Source organism: Lasioglossum baleicum, chromosome 11, assembly GCF_051020765.1.
Source record: "Lasioglossum baleicum chromosome 11, iyLasBale1, whole genome shotgun sequence".
Taxonomy (NCBI): Eukaryota; Metazoa; Arthropoda; class Insecta; order Hymenoptera; family Halictidae; genus Lasioglossum; species Lasioglossum baleicum.
This window is the reverse complement of record NC_134939.1, coordinates 14551100-14572967: the sequence shown is the minus strand read 5'-3', so window position 1 is coordinate 14572967 and position 21868 is coordinate 14551100. Positions and strand designations below refer to the sequence as shown.

Genomic DNA, 21868 nt, shown 5'->3' with positions numbered 1-21868 from the left:
AATGCGGCCCTTACCTGTGAGAAGTACGGCGGAAGAACGCATCGTTGGTCATCGAGACGCGAGCTCTGCACCCTCTCGAGTAGCTCGAACAAATCTTGCGTCGTGCTCTGGAACGCAATGTTTTAATCAATAATAGTGTCCATATACAATATATAATTATAGTTAAAAAGAGATGAATGCTTTCGAACTAGAACTTGTAGGATTTTTCTGCAATTTGTTCAAAAATTCTCAAAAAAAGTTCAAATTGTATGGTCCAACATTAAGAAAGTTATCATCCTTTTAAGAGTGTCCGAATACTAGTGGAAGTCAGCGTATCCTTGAGCAATCAGGGTTGAAAAATTTTCAGTTGAAAACGAATAAATAAAACTTTCCCGGCCATATTTTTAGCCTTTGCTTGGCACAGTAACACTGAACGCGACTTGTTGCTTCTAATGCGCATGAAATCATCGTTTTAAGAGCGTCCGAATACTAGTGGGAGTCAGCGTAACTTTAAGCAATCAGGGTTGAAAAATTTTCAGTTAAAAACGAATAAATAAAACTTTCCCGGCCATATTTTTAGCCTTTGCTTGGCACAGTAACACTGAACGCAACTTGTTGCTTCTAATGCGCATGAAATCATCGTTTTAAGAGCGTCCGAATACTAGTGGGAGTCAGCGTAACTTTAAGCAATCAGGGTTGAAAAATTTTCAGTTAAAAACGAACAAATAAAACTTTTCCGGCCATATTTTTAGCCTTTGCTTGGCACAGCAACTCTGAACGCGAATTATTGCTTCTAATGCGCATGAAAAGTTTGTTTATAAACAGAAATAAAGTTGATAACCATGACACTGATGTCCCCAGCGCGTTAATGTGGAAAAAGGCACTGTCCCAACTTTATACGGTGCCTCAACTTTTACGACCGTCTCTTACATAAATGAAAAATGTTTGTAATACAAAAGCGAGTCCCGTGGAACACAACATGTCTACGACACGTTTGTTTGCTCTAACACGGTTAGAGTTTTAGGCAACCTCTCTGCACAGCATGACATTTTTACTAAAAAAGAAGCACAGAATGCAAGGGTGAGTTTCATAAGAATGCGTCGCAGATTTCCACACCTTGAGATTTATGAATATCTCTCGCGAGAATGGAAACGGGTGGAGATAACCGAGTTCCTGAAAGAAGCGCGGAATAGGAGTAAGAATACAGCAGACAAAAGGTGCATATGTTTCAATAAAGGAAAGGAACTCCTTTAACGGTGCACGCCGGTGATAAAGAAGAAAATAATTGTCTGCAGCATTACGTGATATTAATATATAGAACATTTTAACAACTTTTATATAAAATTTTATATAAAATGTATAATAGAATGGATTGTCGTGATGTAGAATCGGTCGTTATGAAAAGTTGAACATTACTTGTATAAAGAAAATGATTTACCCGTTGCAGTTGTATGACTGTACGCGTGTTGCCTGTCACATAAATAAGAGCTTATGCGCTGAATAAGTTATCACGCATGAACGCTGTCTAATAAATAGACTGCGGATTTTATGCATTTATGACAATAATGAATAAGTGTAATGTAAAACTGTAAAAATATTTATTTTCAACCTATTAAACATATTAAGAAAGAAGATACGTTTCTATTTCACTCCAGTTTGTTGTAAATCATGTACAAAATTTTTATTTTGCATAATGGTCCGCAATCTACTAATAAAATAATAAAAAGGAGCAGATGATTTTACATTGATTTGAACTTGAGAAAAGATTTAAATTCTATTACATTTTATTTGCTGGTTAGAATATATTATTCCTCACTCAATTTTCCATCAGTCGAAAATGCTAACCACGAAATACATTGAATATTTTATTTATGAATCTTGGACTAACCTGACTACTTTTAATAAATGAATTTTTTATAATTACAGACGGTGAAATACAGTGATTTTGTCGGTTTTTGGGACCCAGCTTTCTTCATAATTACCCTCAACTTGTAAGATATGTTATATTGTAGCACAATCATTTTTGCAGATAATATTTGAAAAATTCGATATTATAACAATTATATTTGTACTTACTTTGATTTTTTCCGGGTTGGCCCCAACATCTTGCCTATCGTCCTCCACCGCATTACGACGGGCTTCAGACTCACAGTAGACAGACTGTTCGAGTTGTTGCCTCCTGAAAAACGATTAAAAATTATTAGAAACAATCATTACATCACAATGTTAAAAATTATGTTCTGTATAGCTGTAGGGATATTATATAGAATTAACATTAAAAGCACACAGAGATTGGTGAACATATAATTTTGTTTGATATAATTTTCTGTTCTGTCACTTTCTACATTTCACATTCGGATGTCTAGATTTTAATATTAGTATAAATACACAACAGTGCAGTAATTAATAATTATAACTAAATATGTGTTCATTATAAAACACGATAAAGTATAGATTTTTCAGTGCTATTCTTGTTTATTTTTGATACTTCGTAAGGGGTGAGGTCAGCAAACCACCACTCTTATCTCTTTAAGGGCAACAGTCACTTTTTTTATTCACATAATGCCACAACCCTCGTTAGGATATTACCGACCACAGTTTATGTACGCTAAGAGTTTATACAACAAGTTTTTACGCGCCTATATGTAACTTACGTTACAGGGATGTTTATACAATAGACGAGTAGGTGATAAAATTAGTAGACCCTTTGCACTCGGAGCAATTTTAATTTGAAAATTAAACATTTCTTTCGACCTCAAATATTTCCATCCACTATGATTTTTTAAATTTTATGGATATGAAATTGGTGTAATACCTCATACAAATAGCTAAATGTTTAGTAATTGATTAGATACCGATATATTTACTAATGCAAACAATATTTTGAATAATTGCCATTCGAGTGCTAAAGGTTAAGTGTTCGCAAGAATCTGTTCTCTACTTTTCGTGCGTTCACTATAAAAATCGTACATCAGTAAACGTAAAAGTTTGTTAGTCCTATGCTATTTTATCGCAGCTCGTCATTCCTTATCGCAAACTATCGAACAGTTCAAGGAGTAGACCGTTCGTGCTAAAGTATATCAAGCAGCAGATGGGCCGAAACATCGTGTCGTTAAAGACTTTCCTCCTCAGCGTTCACGAGAAACGTGAAGATTGCCTAATTCGGGACTTCCCCCCTACGAAGACTGGACTGCCTGAAACAAATGTGCATCTGGCAGCAGCTGCTGACTTTTCGACCGATGATGCAGCGGTGACCGTCGTCGCATCACGTCCGACTTTTCTTTTCATTCGGTTCGTGCCATCAACACTATAGTTAAGACTAGTTACATATAATACATTATTCTATAAAATTTACAAGACTGAATTTATTTAGATTGTTCACAATTCTTATAGTAATACGTGCTTGAGTAAGAAATTTACTGAATACTTTCTAATGCAAGCATCATTATAATTCCAACAATGAAACGATAAAAAATGAGAAACTGATTATTTGACCGGTCATAATACGGTTAGCGTTAAATATTAGTTTCCAGACGATGCACGTAATTCCAAAAGTGCCGATTCTTCGCAAAGAATTTTATGCATTCATAAACAAAAATCGTTAGATATTGTTAGAATTGTCAAAGGGAGAAACAAATTTTCTTATTTGGTTCCGCTACTTCGTAAAAGATGCAAACGATTTTTATAAGAAATCAGTTTATAAGCTAGGATTTCAAGTTTACATAATGAAACATTATTATTAACAGCGTAAGTATAAAAGTATGAACATTGCGTAAGTGCAAATGAAATTTTGTTAATCTCAAAGGATCAAAGTATTCTGAAAGTTCTGCTTCTTAAGAATCTGCTTTTATTCTTTGCTATAAATATGCCCACTACCGTTAAAGATACGGGGCTACGGTTCGTGATTAACGAAGGGGGAGAGTACTATAGCATAACGGCAGAATAAATCTTGCAGAGTTAGTAGTTATATAAATGACTAGTGTTTCACTTTGATATACGGGTTTCATTAAATTTTTAACAGTAATAGGATTAAGACTAGACAAACATATATTGCTGGAGAATTACTGTGAAGGATAGGAGGATTTTACTTTAACCCTCGTCGAACGTTACGTGGGGTTGCTCGGTTGAAGCTACAAATTTATGACTCAGAATATTCGATGCTTCGCTCCGTTAGGAATCGTGTTATGAACGATGCTACTTTTATAGATTAGAAATAATTCCAACAAAAACATCCTGTAAACAGGAGCCAAGTTCCTGTGGCCGTAAAAAGTTGTGAGATCAAACAAGATACGGCCAAGTTCTTTAACTTAGAAATACCTCTTGCAATACTGAAAAAGGCGTTTGTAAAAATTAGTTTAAAAGGACGCTATTTAATTTTTAAAGAGTTACATGGAGGGCTAAATTATTCAAACTTGGCTCTTGCTTACAGGATGTTTTTGTTGGAATTTCATCAATTATCAAGTAGGTATTACTGTTATCTCTGCTTCATTAAATCCTAAACCTTTTTTATCTTTAAGGAGGACATTAAGTAAATTAATAAATGCATGTTCGTTTTACTACCTATTTATACCTATCTCGTAATGTTTTTTTTTTCAATACAACCCCTTTAAGGTGTAAAATTTCAAACTTTGATAATTATTCCTTTGAGTGTTTGTTGTGGTGGACCTATGTACCAAATTTCAAGCTTGTAGGTCGGGGAAGTACCCAAAAGGTATTGATGATCTGTCAGTCAGTCAGTCAGTGACGAATTTAGCAATTTTTGAGGTCCTATCGAAGATTAATGTTTTGTCAATATTGAGACGTGATAGCATTTAACAAGTGTACCTAATTACATCTCTCCATCTGCCTCCGGTGCCGAGTTATAAGCCTAAGTTGTTTCGTTTAAAAGGAGGTAGTACAAGAACTTGGCTGGTGCACTACCGTGCACCTAGATCTCTAATTAATTTCGTTACAACTAAACCGCGGACTTTTTTGGAAAATAAATATTTTCTGCGTCGATCGTAAGAAATGCAAACCACATGAGAGTGTATTTCTTCTTTCGATAATTTTAATAAGTCGCAAACAATTGTTGGAAATAGTCCTAGCTAGTTAATAAAGTCATACTACATACCAGGGTTAAATTACTACGAGCTAACTGTTCGACACGGACAATACCGCGTCCGCGGACGTAAATTCAACAATAAAAGAAATTAAGAGCGGAATTTAAATTTCCCAGCAACTGTCAAATTGGCAAAAATCGTGCATAGTTATTCAGGTCAGCGCTGTGCGCTTATCGGTGCTCCATACACCCGTACCGCTTGTCACAGTCGACATGGCGGCGGAATATTTACGGACGACACGTACGTATGTACTTGTTGCTGAAAACAGAAATTCTGCATTGGCCAATGTAAATACAATACGCGGATAATTGAGTGAGACATATATCAGCGATACGAAGCGATCGACTAAATCGATGAGCACGAAGCGTAACTGTATCCCGTGTCGCATTTTGATTAGTTTTACTATCCGGCTAACGACTGTTATTACAGCTGCTTGTTCAGATCGATGTCGCTGGCAACAAGTCGAACGAGCTACATCGAAAACGCTACCGTTGCCGATCATCCGTCTCGCATAATCGGTACACCGTAATTCCAAACTAATTGCCGACAGCTCTGCTCCATCGATCGGATATGCGAGCGTTATTTAGTGATGGGTATCGCGCGTCCGTTACGGTCCAGATAATTTCAGAAATTAACTCATCATCGCGTACAACTTCGAAATCGTTTACATCCTTTTCTTCTTTTCAGCGAACCTCTCGGCCAGATCGACGTTCTCCTCGTTTTGTCTCGACGACCGTGTGTTTCTCATTAAAAAAACAGCTAAACAAGCGTTTTACTTGAATAAGGACCCAGCTGATTCTACAATGAGAAGCTAAATTGAGGATCACAACAAACTTAGGGAGCACTCGATTTTACATTCAACGATTTTAATTCTATTACATTTTATTTACTAGTTACAGCATGTTACACTTCACTCAATTTTGCACCAGTTCGAAATTCTAACCAAGAGATATATTTAATATTTTATTTATGAACCTTGTTTTAGCATATTTGTTCCGTCTTGTCTATCTATCTATTCTTCTATTATTATTTGTTCTATTTAGTGTTCCTTCTCGAGAATTCTTTCTTGAGAATTTCTCAAGAAATTAAAAATGTTGAGAAATCAGGAACACTAGTTCTATTCCTGTAATTCGTTTTTCTTGTGAAACAAATATTCGTTCCACCACGTTCTGTATACACGTACGTTCATTCAAGACCTGTATCGAGGATGTTTACTTAAAAGATTAACAAGAACAGTATCAACAGTTCACTTTTATTGAAGCTTGGGCGCCTTTCCCGGAAAATCGTTCGACGATGTTTCGCAAACACCACTGTTTGCTTTGGTGCAACGAGATTGATACCGACACTTCTTCCTATAATTTCGTAGCAATCTCCCCGAGTGCTTGCAGCATCCAATTAACTGTTGGTTTCTGCAGCTCGCAAACAATTTCTGTCTTAAACGGTATGATACGACGTGATGTTAACGTAACAATGAATGAATTTGTTTGTTTGCCACGGTGTAAAGAGTCCGCGAATTCACTGTGACGAGACTAGACTGCGGATGTTTGTGCAGTTTTCAATTTTTCTAGGTAAATTTCAAGAAAGTCGAATCAAAATCTTATTTTCAGTGGCAGTAGTCTTCGTAGTTCTGAAATAAATCAAAATCGTACGAAATTCTGTGGAATTTTATATTCTAACATTTCTCGAAAGTTTTAAGAAGCCTAAAATGCATAAAAATCCGCAGTCTAGCGACGACTGCGTGCATAATAATTGTACAAATTCTACAATAGATTAAACGAAATTCTGTTCATGTGGCCTAGCTGTCATACATAAAAAAGCGAAGTTGATATGATGTCCGGTGGAGAAGACGGAACTAAAGTTAAAATTAACTCAACTTGGCCTGCAGACTGTTCATTGAAATTCCTCGTGTCGCAAAGAATTATAGGCAACTACATACTAAGTTTATAATCTCATCTTCCCATCGGTAGTTTATCTTATCCTATTAGGAATGATTAAGAGATAGTTCCAATATTCAGTCGTATTGTGCTATTGCGATAACTCAGTAGAAACTGAAAGCTAAATCAGCTGGAGCGACTGGTAAAACATGAAGTATGCAGATCTTGTTCTGATAGAATAAATTACCCCGTGTAAGTTATAATACGTAACTAGTAATTTAAACATGTGGATAAAAATGTCGTCAATTAGACAAGGCTATAAATAGTGCGCACATTTGTTATCTCATAGAATTCATTACCTTTTTTGGAAGGACTGAATAATGGGTAGTAATGCAATCTATCTAATTTCTCCATCTAATTTCCTTTAAACCGAAGTAAAATTCTATTTTGTTGTTAACGTACAGCTATCAGAGAACATATATGTACCTACATTATAGGCATACACATAAATTTTCTTCTTCCAGGAAATTATGAACACACTACAAAGAAATTCTAATTATTGCAACCATTAATGTAGTTAACACGCAATATGTACAGTACCCTAAAGCTGTAGACACGATAATAATAATTATTCAAGAAAGTAACCGAGTTCCAATCGGTTTCTTAGATTACATATAATAATTAAAAGTTAGCTGCGCCAGTTTTTTCGTTCGCGTGTGTGCGTCTACACAGATGATCCTTTGAGTCATTTCGAACGACTCCCTACCGATAGAATGCATAATTCCGGGGCTCCGTTGGGAAGGAGCGGTGCAATTTGTTCGCAAATTCTACGCGCGACGGTGATAAAATTTTCAAAGTCCCTGGAGCAAGGCAAAGGAATTGTTATCGGTTGGATTTCCACGAAGAATTCTCAGATTCAATAACAACGCGAGCACGTAGCTTAGCGATTGGAGATTGCGAAAGAAGGTCGAACGAACGAACGAGAAAGCGGCCAAACCGACCGACCGACCGACCGACCAACCAGCCAGCTAGCGAGCCAGCCGGTCTGCCTCGACAAGGTAAATCGGCGAGCTTCTAAAACGAACTGCAATCTTTCTGCGGCTGGCATTTATCGTCGTATCTGTCGATAATCGCGCATTCCTCTTCGTCAAGCGCCATAAAGGACCGACGGCGCGTGTGGCGTGGCAGCGGCCTAGTGTCGCGGGGTGTCGTGCCATAACTGTTGCTGCACTGCTATGGTGCTGGCACTCTGGTCTCTCGTCAGAGTTGTGCAGAATTACAATTGAATTGCTCCAGAATTATAATTACAAAGTAATTGAATTACAAAATAATCCCAAATATCGATCGTAAATGTTAAATATTTAATTTAATGAGAGATGCTTTCGGCGCTACCGTTTCGATCACTTACTGATGGAATACTAAGTGATCGAAACTAATTTGTCGAAACTAAATTAATTTGTAATTTATAATTCAGATCTTCATTCAATTAAATTACAATGTAATTCGTAATTGCAATGGGCGACACGCTTCGGCCACGCGATCTTATTTTATTCTGTCCTCTATGTTCGACTCGTCGATTGAAGTGTCGGCGCGGTACACGCAGTCATAGAAAAATAATGTCACTGCGGGAACACTGTCCGTGCAGAACACAGCTGTTGAACAGTAAGCCCCCGGTTACGTATATGAAAGAAAAACATAAAAATATATAGCACTTCTTCAAGGTTCTGGGCTGTAATTCAGAGAGCTGTATTTTAATTATATTGTATTTCAATTATTTATATTGTATTTTAATTATATTGTATTTCAATGATATTGTATTTCAATGATATTATATTTCAATGATATTGTATTTCAATTATATTGTATTTCAATTACACATCTGATTAAAATTCAATTACGTAATTGAATTACAATGTAATTGAATCAGCACAACCCTGTCTCTCGTAGCGATACGCTCGGAATCGCGGCCGCACAGAAAATGGCATTAGAAAATCGAGAAAATTTCGGATTTTGTTCAAATTTAAATATGTCGTAGTCCAGTGACCTATGAACGCAAATATCTCAAAGGATTTCTCGATATCTTAGAAATTGTCTAGAACTATCAAACCGAAGAAAATCAGTTTTTCGGAACTTTTAGTAAAAACATAAGAGTAACTTCCAACAAAATTCTCTGTTATTTGAAAAGAAATGTTTTTTTCATCATTTATTTTGCAATTGTTTTAAACAATTGTCGCGTTTTCATAGCGAGCCACTTTTCGTAGCCACCATGGGCTACCGACTTTCTATTCTTTCAAATAAGGATACAAATGGAAAGCCAGTGCCATTTTGAACTTCGAGGGATTTAAATGATATAAATGTTTCGTGTCACAATAGAGACGAGAAATATTGCAGTAACAATACTGTCATTAATTACACGTAAATTTAAGCGAAATGCAATTAAATAATTCGACACATGTAAACGCGAGGCTTAAGCGTAAGATACGTGCTTTCATGCTGTTGGCACATAATATGGAAACGGTACAGGAAATAATCCGAAGTTGCAATTGTTACGATCAGATAATTATTCAATTGGAGAGCATTTACTTTTGTAACGACATAGCAGCGATGATGGGCATTGGAATCACACTTTAAACAAGCTTGCAAAATTGTCGTATATTGTGCAATTTCAATTTGTGCAGTTTCCGCCTTCGTCAATTTGCACTGGGTTAATGGATGAAAAGTTCATTGGACGGTGGAGAAGCTTCAGTAAAATTAATTATGAGCTTCAAATGCAATTATTATTAATTCATGCGCAACTTATTATTCATGTTATTCAAGTGCAGCGTACGTGGAGACTTCTCATACTAGAAAGGCCTCGTTGAAACGAGCATTCTTGAATGTAGTGTGGTATGCACATCCGACATCCGACTGGCATGGAACGGAACATAATTTTAGCACAGTTTTAGAACTTGATGTTGAACTACATTTAAAGAATCAAAAGAAAGACGTAGATATTTGGATTTCTACGTATTGTATGCCATCTTTATTTCCGACATAAACAGCTTTGAGTGGACGAAACTATAAAATTTGATAGAATTGATGTTGTCGAGAATGCTAAAATATGTCAATATACATATGTAACAATAACATTCTTACATTTGTCTTTAACGAGGTGAAGACACAACGAATTGTAATTCAAACGATATTACAAAATTGTAATAGAATTGAAAAAATAAAACAGTCAATTTCACAATTACAGGCACAAGAAATTTGGAGAAATAAGCACAAACTTCATATGTCGAGTATTAACTCGACCATTAGGTCAAACCAAGATTAAAATTGCATAAGGTGAATCTATTGGAATAAATTAAAAATTAATCAACATATATATTTACTAATTATTTGATTGTACTAAATTTTCAAAAACCATGTACCCCATTACTGTACGAAAGCCACTCTATAATTAGAATAAATAATAATTTCCTGAAGGAGAGAGAGAGAGAGAGAGAGAGAGAGAGAGATGAATTTCGAAACGGTTTAATTAAAGGGGATAATCTGGTTACGTTTGCAAGGTCGTAAAGTAAATTTGCTCTGCATATAGAGTTACAATTAAAAGCGTATTCAAATTTATGGAACTTTTCTCCACACCAAATTTTCAGGAAACATATGCCGTACGTACAGTGGATCCAAGAAGTATTTGACCACTTTTCTGATCCTGGAAAATCGACGGTCTACAAGTGAAATTTATAATAAATACAATTATTCTTTTGACACTCCGCCGTGCAGTACAGTTTAAATAAATGCGAAATTCGCAATGAAATAATAATAAATAATATTTGGTGAAAGCTGACCTTTGGAAGACCAGACTGAACTGAAAGACACATAATATGGTTGCATCGACGGTATCATAAAGTGAGTTTGTTCCTCGACTAATTGGGACATGTTTCGATAAACTAGTCGGGGGTGCCCGGGCATGTACCTAGGTACATATCTATGTAGTATAGTTCGACTCTGCGAGCGGAGTGGTGTTCAGTTCGCTTCGCTTCTGGACAGGAAACGAGCAATTAAGTGGTCATAGCAAGCTTATCTCGAACGAGAGAAGAAGCAACATGCGAGAGGCAGCCTCGTCTGATGATGGCCATAGGGTAGCCGGAGAGAACGGCCAGGCCAGGGGAAAGGAAAAGTGGGATAGCAAACAGCGAAAGAGAAGGAAAAAGAAGCGAGGTCGTAAACTCGTTCACGAATCGGCACGAGACCACGGTGTGTAAAACGATCGTGATTGGAATGCCATAAGCGCCGATGGATCAACCCGTGTAGATATACCTATTGCTCTCGGGCCACCGCAATAAAATCGGTGATTTAGTTCGGACTATTCGCGGAGGGAAATCGAATAATCGAGGATGTGTAAAATTGATTTACCGCCCAGACACTCCCCCCGCCGAGATAACAGATTTTCTCGTCTCGGTTTTGAATTTCCGACGGTCGTTTATTGCCCGGGACAAGAAATTTCACTTGGTCTTCGTTTTCCCTCGCGCCGCGCCGCGCCGCCGACAATAAATCTCATCCTCATTGATTTTATGGTTGCAACAAACAGTTCGCGCCATCAGCTTGCACCCGCTTCTTGTACTTTATGCGTGTTGCGTTAAACGCGGAAAATGTGTGGGGGTGTACCCGTAAAATGCGGAGAAGACTGCCTAACGTACAACCACTGGGAAATCCCAAAAATGTTGTATCTCCTTGAAGAGGGACTCCTGAGCGAAACTCATTTCAAATAACTTTTCCCTTTGCGAAAATGTTGTCCGCGCGGTTTCTTCAAGGAGTTTTTTTTTTTAATAGTTATTTTACGTCGCACTTTGACTGCCAGGGTTTTTTCGCGACGGGACCTATACAAGTTTTTATAAGGTGGGTTCCGAACCACCTTGGGCACCACAGTTTAAACGGCACATGGAATATTTCCAGAGTCTTCAAGGAGTTATTAAAGAAAAATGTCAGAGTAAATGTTTAAGCAAACGTAATTGAACTCCAAAGGAAAGGTAGTGTTTAAAAAATGCTCATTTCCCACCAAGCTTCTGTTCGAACTATTAATTCAGAGTAAAAAGTTAGTGGTACTTTTCATTGCGCTTTCACGAAACGTTTATCTCCTTGACTAAGCGGATCTTAGGGTAGAGGTAAAACAGATGCAAATTTTTGGTAATCCGGGCGGAAGTAACGAGCCGCAGCTGCACGATAAAACCGTCCAATTCTTACAGAATTGTGGGGAAATCCATCCCGAAAGAGCCTCGTGTCCGAGCGAATACTAACCGAGATAAACAAGTCGGCCGAACGAATCGTCGGAGAAGGGTCGGATAAAATTAATCCGAGAGATAATCTTGAAGGAGTTATCAAAGATCTCGTCTGCGAAAGAACTGCAGTCGCCTTTACCACCTACATACTTAATCGTATCTACTTTAAGTCGAGTCGACTTAAATCTCATCAGAGATCGTACGTTTCCAAAATTTTCTGACAGCGAGAAAACATTCCGTGAAACCTTTTTGTGGAGTAGCATTATGAATTTTACATTTGCACGACATCGGGAATACTTTTAAATAGCTCATGAAGTAAATTATGTATTATAAAAACGGAAGGTATCTGTTTCTTTCGAATTCCTTCCGTGGAGATGCGAATAAACATCGTCAACGTTTTTATCTAACATTGACTTTCGCCAGTAGTGTTTGCCGTGCCGTATAGCTCTGCATTAATCCTCCGGACTCGCAGTGTCAACGGCGAGACCCTATCGAGCAATCTACAAAATATTTTTCACTGGATTTCGCTCGATCTTGTTTGCACAATCCGTCCTGCGATCCCATTGTTAAATATTCCGACGTTGTACGTATAACAAGCATCTGTATGAACAAAGCTGCAGCATGTAGCTTTACAGGATCGGATTCTACGAATAACAAGATATCGCTGGCCGGTCGTGACAAAGCTAACGTTCGGCATTGTCCGAGCCTAAGTCGACATGTTGACCTTACGAATTGACCAGCACAGGCTATTATATGAACACATCAATTTGAATAAAGAAACATCGAGAAATAACTGTTTACCTTGTTATTTCATCGATATTTTATCAATGTGTCAATTCGACGCCGAGGGACAGATTCAGTTCGCGAAATGAGCGACGGATGAGACTTAATGTTATCTCGGAATTTTAATTGGAAAATCCTACGAACTTTCGTTCCTGCCTGTTTCCTTTATCTCGTACGACAATTTGTTAACGAAGTATATTGACGTTCTCAGCGCACTGGTTCGATCTGATGTTACTAAGTAAGCAAGTTTGCAAATTAACACAAAATTTTCAACATTCCGGTCTATTTTTAGACCATTTTCAAGGAAAAATTTGTATATAATTGCGTTTGCTAAGTGAACAAATTATTTTAAATTCTTTACACTTTTATAACCACGTGTTGGCTCCATGCCGGTGATATACGAACAATATAGTGTATTTAATGAATAATAAATATTTCAATATGTTTCTTCTATCGGTCGTATTTGCTGATAATAAATTTTTAAATGTTTTCGGCGCAACAAGCACGTACGACGCACGCAACACACGTGTCGCACATTTATCATAAATTTATATTCCCCAAAGCAAGTGAGTGTGTCTTTATGAACAATATTTATTACATTCAATCATTCAATATTTCTGTTTTTTCAAAATTACTATACATATTTAATTTACAGACGCGATTCAAATAAATCTTGAAAAAGATCCAAACTAGGATCGAAACGTTGATTTTGTTTGACAATTAGCAGAGTTGCTTTATAATTCGTAATAAACGATCGAACCGTTGCGCCGAAAACATTAAAAAATTTATTAATAAATATTTCCTAGTGAAAACTACGTTGTCAACGTAAGTGACAAGTGAACCTATTTCTTGTAATCTAATAAATAATAGATATTTCCTAACATATGCTTTTTGTTTGTTCTTTTTAGACAATTTCCATTGAGTAGGTATGTAATTACCTTTTTTTAGTGCCATTTTGGCGTTAAGTAATTGCAACTACCAATCACAATTACTTGTAATTGCATTAAAACTACTTGGAAATTGCAGTAATTGGCAAGTAATTGTAATTGCAATTACATTTTGCCCAACTCTGCTTATTATTTTGTCGAGGACTGTACGTATAATGGATTCTTACAAAGGTCTCTATTATCGACCATTAGTGTTAAAGTGGGTGTGTTGTAATGATTCCTCACGGGCGCACATTTACAATTTTAATAGTGGTGAATTAGAAATATTAGAACCGGTAAACCTAGCGTTAAAGTCGCAAATGTGACCGCGCTGACGCGACGCGACGCGTCGTTTTCCAGCATGATCCCGTGCCGCGCACGCTTTATTAAATCAATCCGATTATAGTCCGTCCGGGGAGTCATGTTTGCACAAAACAGACGTTATCGAGCACGTAATCTTCCTGAATGGAGTCGTACACCGTAACCGCAATTCCGTCGCATACGGAAGCGCGAGCATAATGCCGACAAGGGACGCCGAATAAGCGGCGTGCCTCCCTTTCCTCGCCAGTGGCTTCCACAGTTCCACAATGGTGTAATCGGCAGGGTGTGCGGGACAGTGGGCACTTTGTGAGTCACGCGCGTCATCCACCGGTGCACCCCTCTTGAGATCATCATCGATGATGACCCCTGCGGCGAGCCTTCGCTACTTTCCTATGCTATCCGACGGCTATCAAATTTTTTCCCTAGGTTTTTTAACCGCTCGACGGACGCACAACGTTTCGGACGCTCGAGAGTGACCAATTGTTATTCAAATATAAACGCGACGGGATGCTGGTTGATGGTTGTTGCGCGCTGGTTGGCCAGTGTCACTGGGCGTTTCGATTTTCTTCTCATTTTTATCTCTTTCGCTCCGTTTCCGCTGAATCGGCCCGGAAACATGTTCCGATTCAATCGCCCTCATAATTGTACGCGCATTTGGAGATTTAATGATCGGGGTCGCAGCATTCATTTATCCGACGGGTACAGTCGACGCGCGACGGTGCGCTGGAGCATTTTTATTACACTGTATTTAACCGTAGATAACGGAATTGTCATCCGTAGAAATGACGATGCCAATTCATCGTACAATTACTGTAATTGATCTCTTTTTATCTAACAGCAAAGATATTTTACTTTATAATTAAGAAGTGTACGTGAATTGCGAAAGTTTTACGTATTTATATATTTAAACCAGATATGATATCTCGTGCAGACACATTAGGCTTTCCTATATCCTCAATGAAACAGGTAAATATGTACATATTCAGTTAGTTTAATTGTCGCAAATTGAGTACTTAAACGACAATTTGGATGTTCCCGATCAAAAATAACTCCGGGTGTACAAATTAATTTGTGGTTCTCAGAATTAATAATAAATTGTGATCTCGTTTCTAATCCAAATTTGTCAACGATCATACTGAAGATTGATGCTTGTGGACCGAAGATTAAACGCTAACTATGTACTTGTCACATAGAGCAAATGCATAGAAAGTGACGAAGACCATTTTGTGGAATAGAAAGTTAAAAAGCGTTTCAAGAATTGTTTGTAAAGGATTAATAAATTCACGAATAAACATAGCGCATCTGCAATTATTACGTTGTACAATATTTAACATACAGAATTGAATTATCGAGTACGAAATAAGCTCCGCGGTCTCTCGCGTTGCTGCGATATTATTTATATTCCATTCTGGCCGTAGCGTATTTATCAAAATCAGAATATCTTGTAAGCTTCGAGCACGCGTAGCCGTGTTGGTGTAATAGAAGCGCATTCTACGTGCGCAGTAAGGCATCTATAATAATGCAAAAGCGTTTCTGATTTATTTACGTTATTTGCGTTTTCGTACGTGAAATATGAGGTCCATTACGCAACGAACGCTAGGAACTGGTCACTGGTCCCATTGTAGTCGTACGGTAATGATAATCGACGGGGTGTACAGCACAGTGGGCACTTTGTGAGTCATGCATCATCATCCGCTGCAACAACCCCAGGGATCATCATTGTCGGCGACTCACTTCACGCGATCCAGTTTTTCTTTCTATTTCTTACCCTTTCCATTTCGTTCATTCGGATTCGGGACCAATCGACAAATGGATTCGACGGAATTAAACCGAATGAAAACGGCCTACTGTTTGATATATACCCCGTGAGTAATTTCAGACTGGAACTTAATTATTTGTTAAAAATAAAATAATACCAGGTACTTCGCACAGACACATGTTATTTTTATTAATTTCGAAAAAGTTTGTTTTGTGTCCGATAACCGGGTGGAGCACTGGTACATTTAATCTCCCCTTTTCTGTGACGTAATGTATGAGATTTCTTTGTTTAATAATAGAATATATTCCCGTACATAAATAAAGAATTATTAACAAATCACATCTTCAGTCCATACCCTTCGAATATTCGTCACACCTCACGAAACAATTTTACCAAATAATATTTAATAGAAATTAGTTTATGTTCTCGGCGCACAGGTTCGATCCAAAATGAGAAGACAAAGCAATTTTGCAATTTAAAAGATTTTTCTCAACGTTTCGATCCGAGTATGGATCATCTTCAAGAGAAAATTTTCCGTTTGCTATGTGTAAATTGTTTATAAGTGTATAGTTCGTGCCAGCATGGGATTCAGTACAAATTTACACACTTATAAACAATTTACACATAGCAAACGCAAAATTCTCTTGAAGATGATCCATACTTGGATGGAAACGTTGAGAAAAATCTTTTAAATTGCGAAATTGCTTTGTCTTCTCATTTTGGATCGAACCTGTGCGCCGATAACATAAACTAATTTCTATTAATTCGTTACGATCGACAAAACGGAATATTTAATAATATTTAATACGTGATTTAACGAATTGCTATACAGAATATTCTAGGGAATAATCACACTATTACATAATTAAGTCTATTCATTTGAAGGAAGTAGTCCTTCTTGGAAATTGTTTCCGAAAATATGAAATGTTCTCTTTTGTGATTTTAACTGGTACGTTTACCGTATAATTGTTTCACAAGCGGATACAAATACATAATGATCTCCGAAAGGAAGGCTTACATCTACTACAAAGGACGCTGCACACGTTCCCTTCGTTCGAATTAGCCGAAATCAAAAACAGATTTGTCGCTATGTACTTTTCAGATGGGTATTGATAAAAGAGTCGTTTCCGATCGAGAAAGTCTGCATTGAAAAGGTTAAATAAGGCGGGCATAACGTCAAACATCTGTTATGCATTGCTGCGTAACCACGGACGGACGTATGTATCTCGAATTTTTTTCTGGTTGCCAGCAGAAGATTAATTCCGCGCGCGGCTTTCGATATTATCGGTGAAACCATCAGTAACGCACCGCTGCTCCATACAAACCCCTGCTTACAATAAAGTCTCGTCATCATTATTCCTATCACTCCATTATTCCAATGTAACGTACACTAACAGTTTAATAGTGACAAACATTTTTGCATATAACTATTGAACACACCATTTTTTTCTACACATACATGATGTGGATCCAAAATGTATTGAAACACTAAATTCCCGATTCTCCAGAAATTGTCGATACTCGAACTACGATAATTTCGTTAAAAAAGAAAAATAGTACAACATACATTTTCAATACAAATAATGCTCGTTATACATTTGCAATATTTGTGTAAATGTTGTTTGTAATTATTAAGACATAAATGCGATTTTAAATGAAATATCATACACATTTTAAATTTGCATTTCCGAAGAGAGAGATTTCCCACAATAGAATTATCGCTTTATTTTGCGAATGGTGTTTGACATTTAAATTTGAAAAAATGTCATCGTAATTAAAGTACAAACTGTCAGGAACAGAACACGCGTACAATACATCTGTATATTGCCGCGTAATCGCCATATGAAAAATTAACGATTTTCAGATTACGTCAGAAACAGGCGTCATACAATTCAAAGTGTGCATTCGAACGATCAAATAACGCTGTATTTTATTTTTATGAATTCATTCACATTCTCAAACATTTTCGAAAATTTACCCTTTCATTATCCTGTAGTGTACGGACAGTTTCGAAATGTTTATTTTGCATAAAGATATCCGTAGCCTATTTATGACAGTCTGCGTACACAGAATTAGGGATGCCGATGATTTTCAAAAAGATTTGAACATTTTTGGGAAGCTAGAGCAATTATTTATTGCCGAAAATCGTGAAAATCTGCAATTTTTACCATCCGGAAATGGGAGGTTCCTGAGATCATTTGAAGCAACATTTTCCTTTGCAAAAATGTTATCCGCTGCTTTGTTTAGGAGTTATTAACGAAAAACACGGACCAATCAGAGCGCGATCTAAACGCAAGTTGGCGCAGTCGGCCGGAGCGTCAACTGTCGATTGGCCGACTGTGCCAACTCGCGTCTAGCCCGCGCTTTGATTGGTCCGTGTTTTTCGTTAATAACTCCTAAACAAAGCAGCGGATAACATTTTTGCAAAGGAAAATGTTGCTTCAAATGATCTCAGGAACCTCCCATTTTCGGCTGTTGAAAGAATTTTGGGACACCCTGTATAGTAGCTTTTGATGCGATGTAGTTGGATCTCTTTATACAGTTTCCACAGTAAACACTCCACGGTCTCCACGTACAGTCATGCAATTTGCCGTAAAAATCGATTATTTTTACAATTTTAGAATCGATTATCTGTAAAAATCGGATATTGAAGAAACGATTCTAAAAATCGATTTATTTTATGAAAATAATCGATTTTTTTTAAATAATCGATTGAAAACCGACATCCCTACACAGAACTGCATTCGGAATGGTTGAATCCTTCGTGTCTACGATGTTTTCGTGCTACACATGTAGTTGTAAAGGGTGAGAAGGGTTCAGATTGAGCTGGTTTCGGAGTTGCACGCGCGGGAAGGGTGCACACGGTGGAATGTGCTGGATGCGTGATGATTCAAACGCGTACTCATTATTTCACAGGCGTTGAGTCCGTTTGCGTTGCTCGCCGCCGAGCCGCGCCGCAATGCTAATTCGTCTTATTACCTACCCGGGAACGTTTTACAGGGCGTGCCCGATTGACACGCTAAAATTCTCCGGCGCGGCGAGTCGGCCCCGGACACGACAGAGCCCAGCCGTTCCTGTTATTACCGGATACCACGCGTGTAATCCGAAGTTATTTACACCTCGTTATCCCCATATGTTAGATTATAATATCAGTTTACCGAATGGTGTTTGATATACACAATACGACACGCGTGCGACAGTTTGCATAACACCGTAACGCGACGACTAAATTTAGGATGCTAATACCGAACGGTGTTAATTAATGAATGTCTACGTCGCAGATGCGCCGCCTGTGTTAACCGGTTATTCTACCTACTTTATCACCGTCGCGTCGCGCCGATACAAAGAGGATATTATCACGCAAAATTTCCGCAAATTAAATCGTCCACTGTTCGATAATAGAGACCTTCGTAAGAGTCCATTATGTATACAGGGTGGTTCACCAGATATGTATTACCATCTCGATTTCCGTCATTATTATAATATTATTTGTAGCGAAGAATGTCTACATAAGTTTACAAGTCTACCACGTTTTTTCAATTTAATTCCAGCGATCGTGGCTGAATTCTTTCAAGTCGCGTATGCTTGATCAGAAAGGTTCGCCAGCGCCATTAATATCGGCGCTATGAAATTAAGAGCCAGCGAAACGGTCGGGGCGTTGTGATTCAACGTTCGATCTCTCCAAGGTCGTAGCAATCGTTTATTGGGTTTACAAGCTGAGCGGGTAATTACCAGCCGGACACGACGCAACACGATATCGAACGTACTATCGTTACATGAAATTCCTCCAACTACATACAATAAATATATTCTAAGTTGAATCATAGTCTATCCCGACATATGGACGTTCCGTTGTGTAGCTCGTTGTTGCGTGTCGGCTCGGTGGTATCGCGTGTGTTGACGTTGCTATTGCTGTTGTTGCGGGCTGGCTAAACGAAAATGCCGCGCGCCACATCGGCCCTAGGCATTAAGCCTCGAGCACGTGGGCCCGTGCGGTTCGTACATCAACGACGTCATGCACGCGACACGAGGACGCGATTTTATCTCGATAGGGAGCAGAGATACGTAATACATACCGCCATCGTGTGCCATCGTCGTGGGAGCCTTCACGTTTACGTTCCAACTTATTCGTACAGGGTCTGTCCGAAAAGTAATGCAACCACATTTAAAAAAGAAAAATCTATTAAACATATGGGTACAAACCTTTAAATTTCTTCAACGTAGGATCCTTGGGCGTCGACACATTTTTTCCAGCGCGATTTCCATGCTTCATTTGCTCCCTGGAACTCGTTTTTGGAACCTGTCGCAGTACCCTCGTCACAGACTCTTTGACGCGTTCCACGCTTTCAAAATGGCGACCTCTTAGCACATTTTTAATTTTTGTAAAACAAGAAGAAGTCGGCGGGAGACAAGTCAGGACTGTACGGGGGTTGAAGAAGTGTTGTGCTCCAACTAAGAAGTACCGTTTACTGTTTTCCCCGTAATCTACGGAAAAGTTTTGGTTGGAGGTGCTCGACGAAGCTGCGACGAGGGTACTACGAGAGGCTCCAGATAACGCCTTCCAGGGAGCATACGAAGCATGGAAATCGCGCTGGAAAAAATGTGTCGACGCCCGAGGGTCCTACTTTGAAGAATTTTATAGGTTTGTACTCGTATGTTCAATAGATTTAAAAAAAAAAAAAATGTGGTCGCATTACTTTCCGGACAGACCCTGTATGTAATTGGAAAGGTTCCCCTAGACTAGTACATATTACTTTTTATTCAGTAGAATCGCTGTGTAGGCCACAAATTCCCTCGTATTAACAATAGAGTGGTAAATTGATGATACTTTATCTTTAGAAAATCACATGGAATTCAAACACTTTTTTCAAGAACTTTTTTCGCCATCAAAAATGCCATAAACTCAAAGACAATGAGTTTACAATGACACTACATAAGTTGATACCAGCCGCAGCTGATGCGTAGGAACTTTTTCCAGCTAGAATCGCATTCTGGCCCACTGTGCGTCATTCGCATTGGAAACTCGTCGAATAAGGTCTCGGTTCATGTATGGTTGTGCTGTTCCGAGTTGCATGCAGATACAGTCCTTCCATCCTGTTTACTGTGTCTGTCATAATGGCTTCGATCTATACACTCTAATCACGCGGTATGAATCTTCCTCATTATACCAAAACACTCTCACCCCTGAGATTTCGAATCTTTGATTATCTTGAAGTCGATCTACAGAGAAAGCATTTGACGGCTCAGATGAGAGTGGAAGATAGTAGAAGAAAACAGAGGAGGTCTGAGATGGTTAGAAAGGAAAAAGAAAGAATCCCGTCGGCCTTGGCTTGCTACTGTCGTCGTAAAAATGAATGGACCAAATGCAAAACAGTGAAGCATTCAGAGAATTTAAAAATACTCTTACATTACCTTCGATTTATTATAATTGGCCATGTTTGTATAGTTACAATCGACTGCAGTTTTTGAAAAAATTTCTTTTCGTATCCTGTTTGTAAAATAATTACTCTGGCTTCCCAAAAAAAGTTCAAATCGTATATAGTACAATATTAAAACGCAGAGTATACATACAGTAAGGAGCAAAACTGAACCAATAATCATAAGATTTGTATAAATCATTATTTACTGCTAGGAATACAGAAGAATGACCAAAAATCAACATTGTAATTATTTTTATCATAGTTAGAAGTAACTTAAGAGATTTTTAACTTAAGCTTGTGGTTATTGGTTCAGTTTTGCTCCTTACTGTATATCCTATGTATCTTTTCACCCCTCACTGTAAATCTGGCCACAGTACCTACAAAACTGCAGTCTAATTACATACAAAGATTAGCCCGAGTATTCGTGAAGTGTATATAATAGATTG

The 21868-nt window shown here is 38.0% G+C and overlaps 1 protein-coding gene across 10 annotated transcripts in view; it reads right to left on the bottom strand.

The window, feature by feature from the left end:
* The window catches only part of LOC143213626 (rap1 GTPase-activating protein 1), a 159036-nt gene that overhangs the window by 58371 nt on the left and 78797 nt on the right, over nucleotides 1-21868 (bottom strand). For all 10 annotated transcript variants that reach the window (XM_076433667.1, XM_076433671.1, XM_076433672.1 and 7 more), the window contains 2 exons: nucleotides 2056-2158; nucleotides 15-107 (listed from right to left, as the gene is read on the bottom strand). In XM_076433667.1, the coding sequence (XP_076289782.1) occupies nucleotides 15-107; nucleotides 2056-2158 (196 nt within the window). The remainder of the gene's footprint in view (nucleotides 1-14; nucleotides 108-2055; nucleotides 2159-21868) is intronic.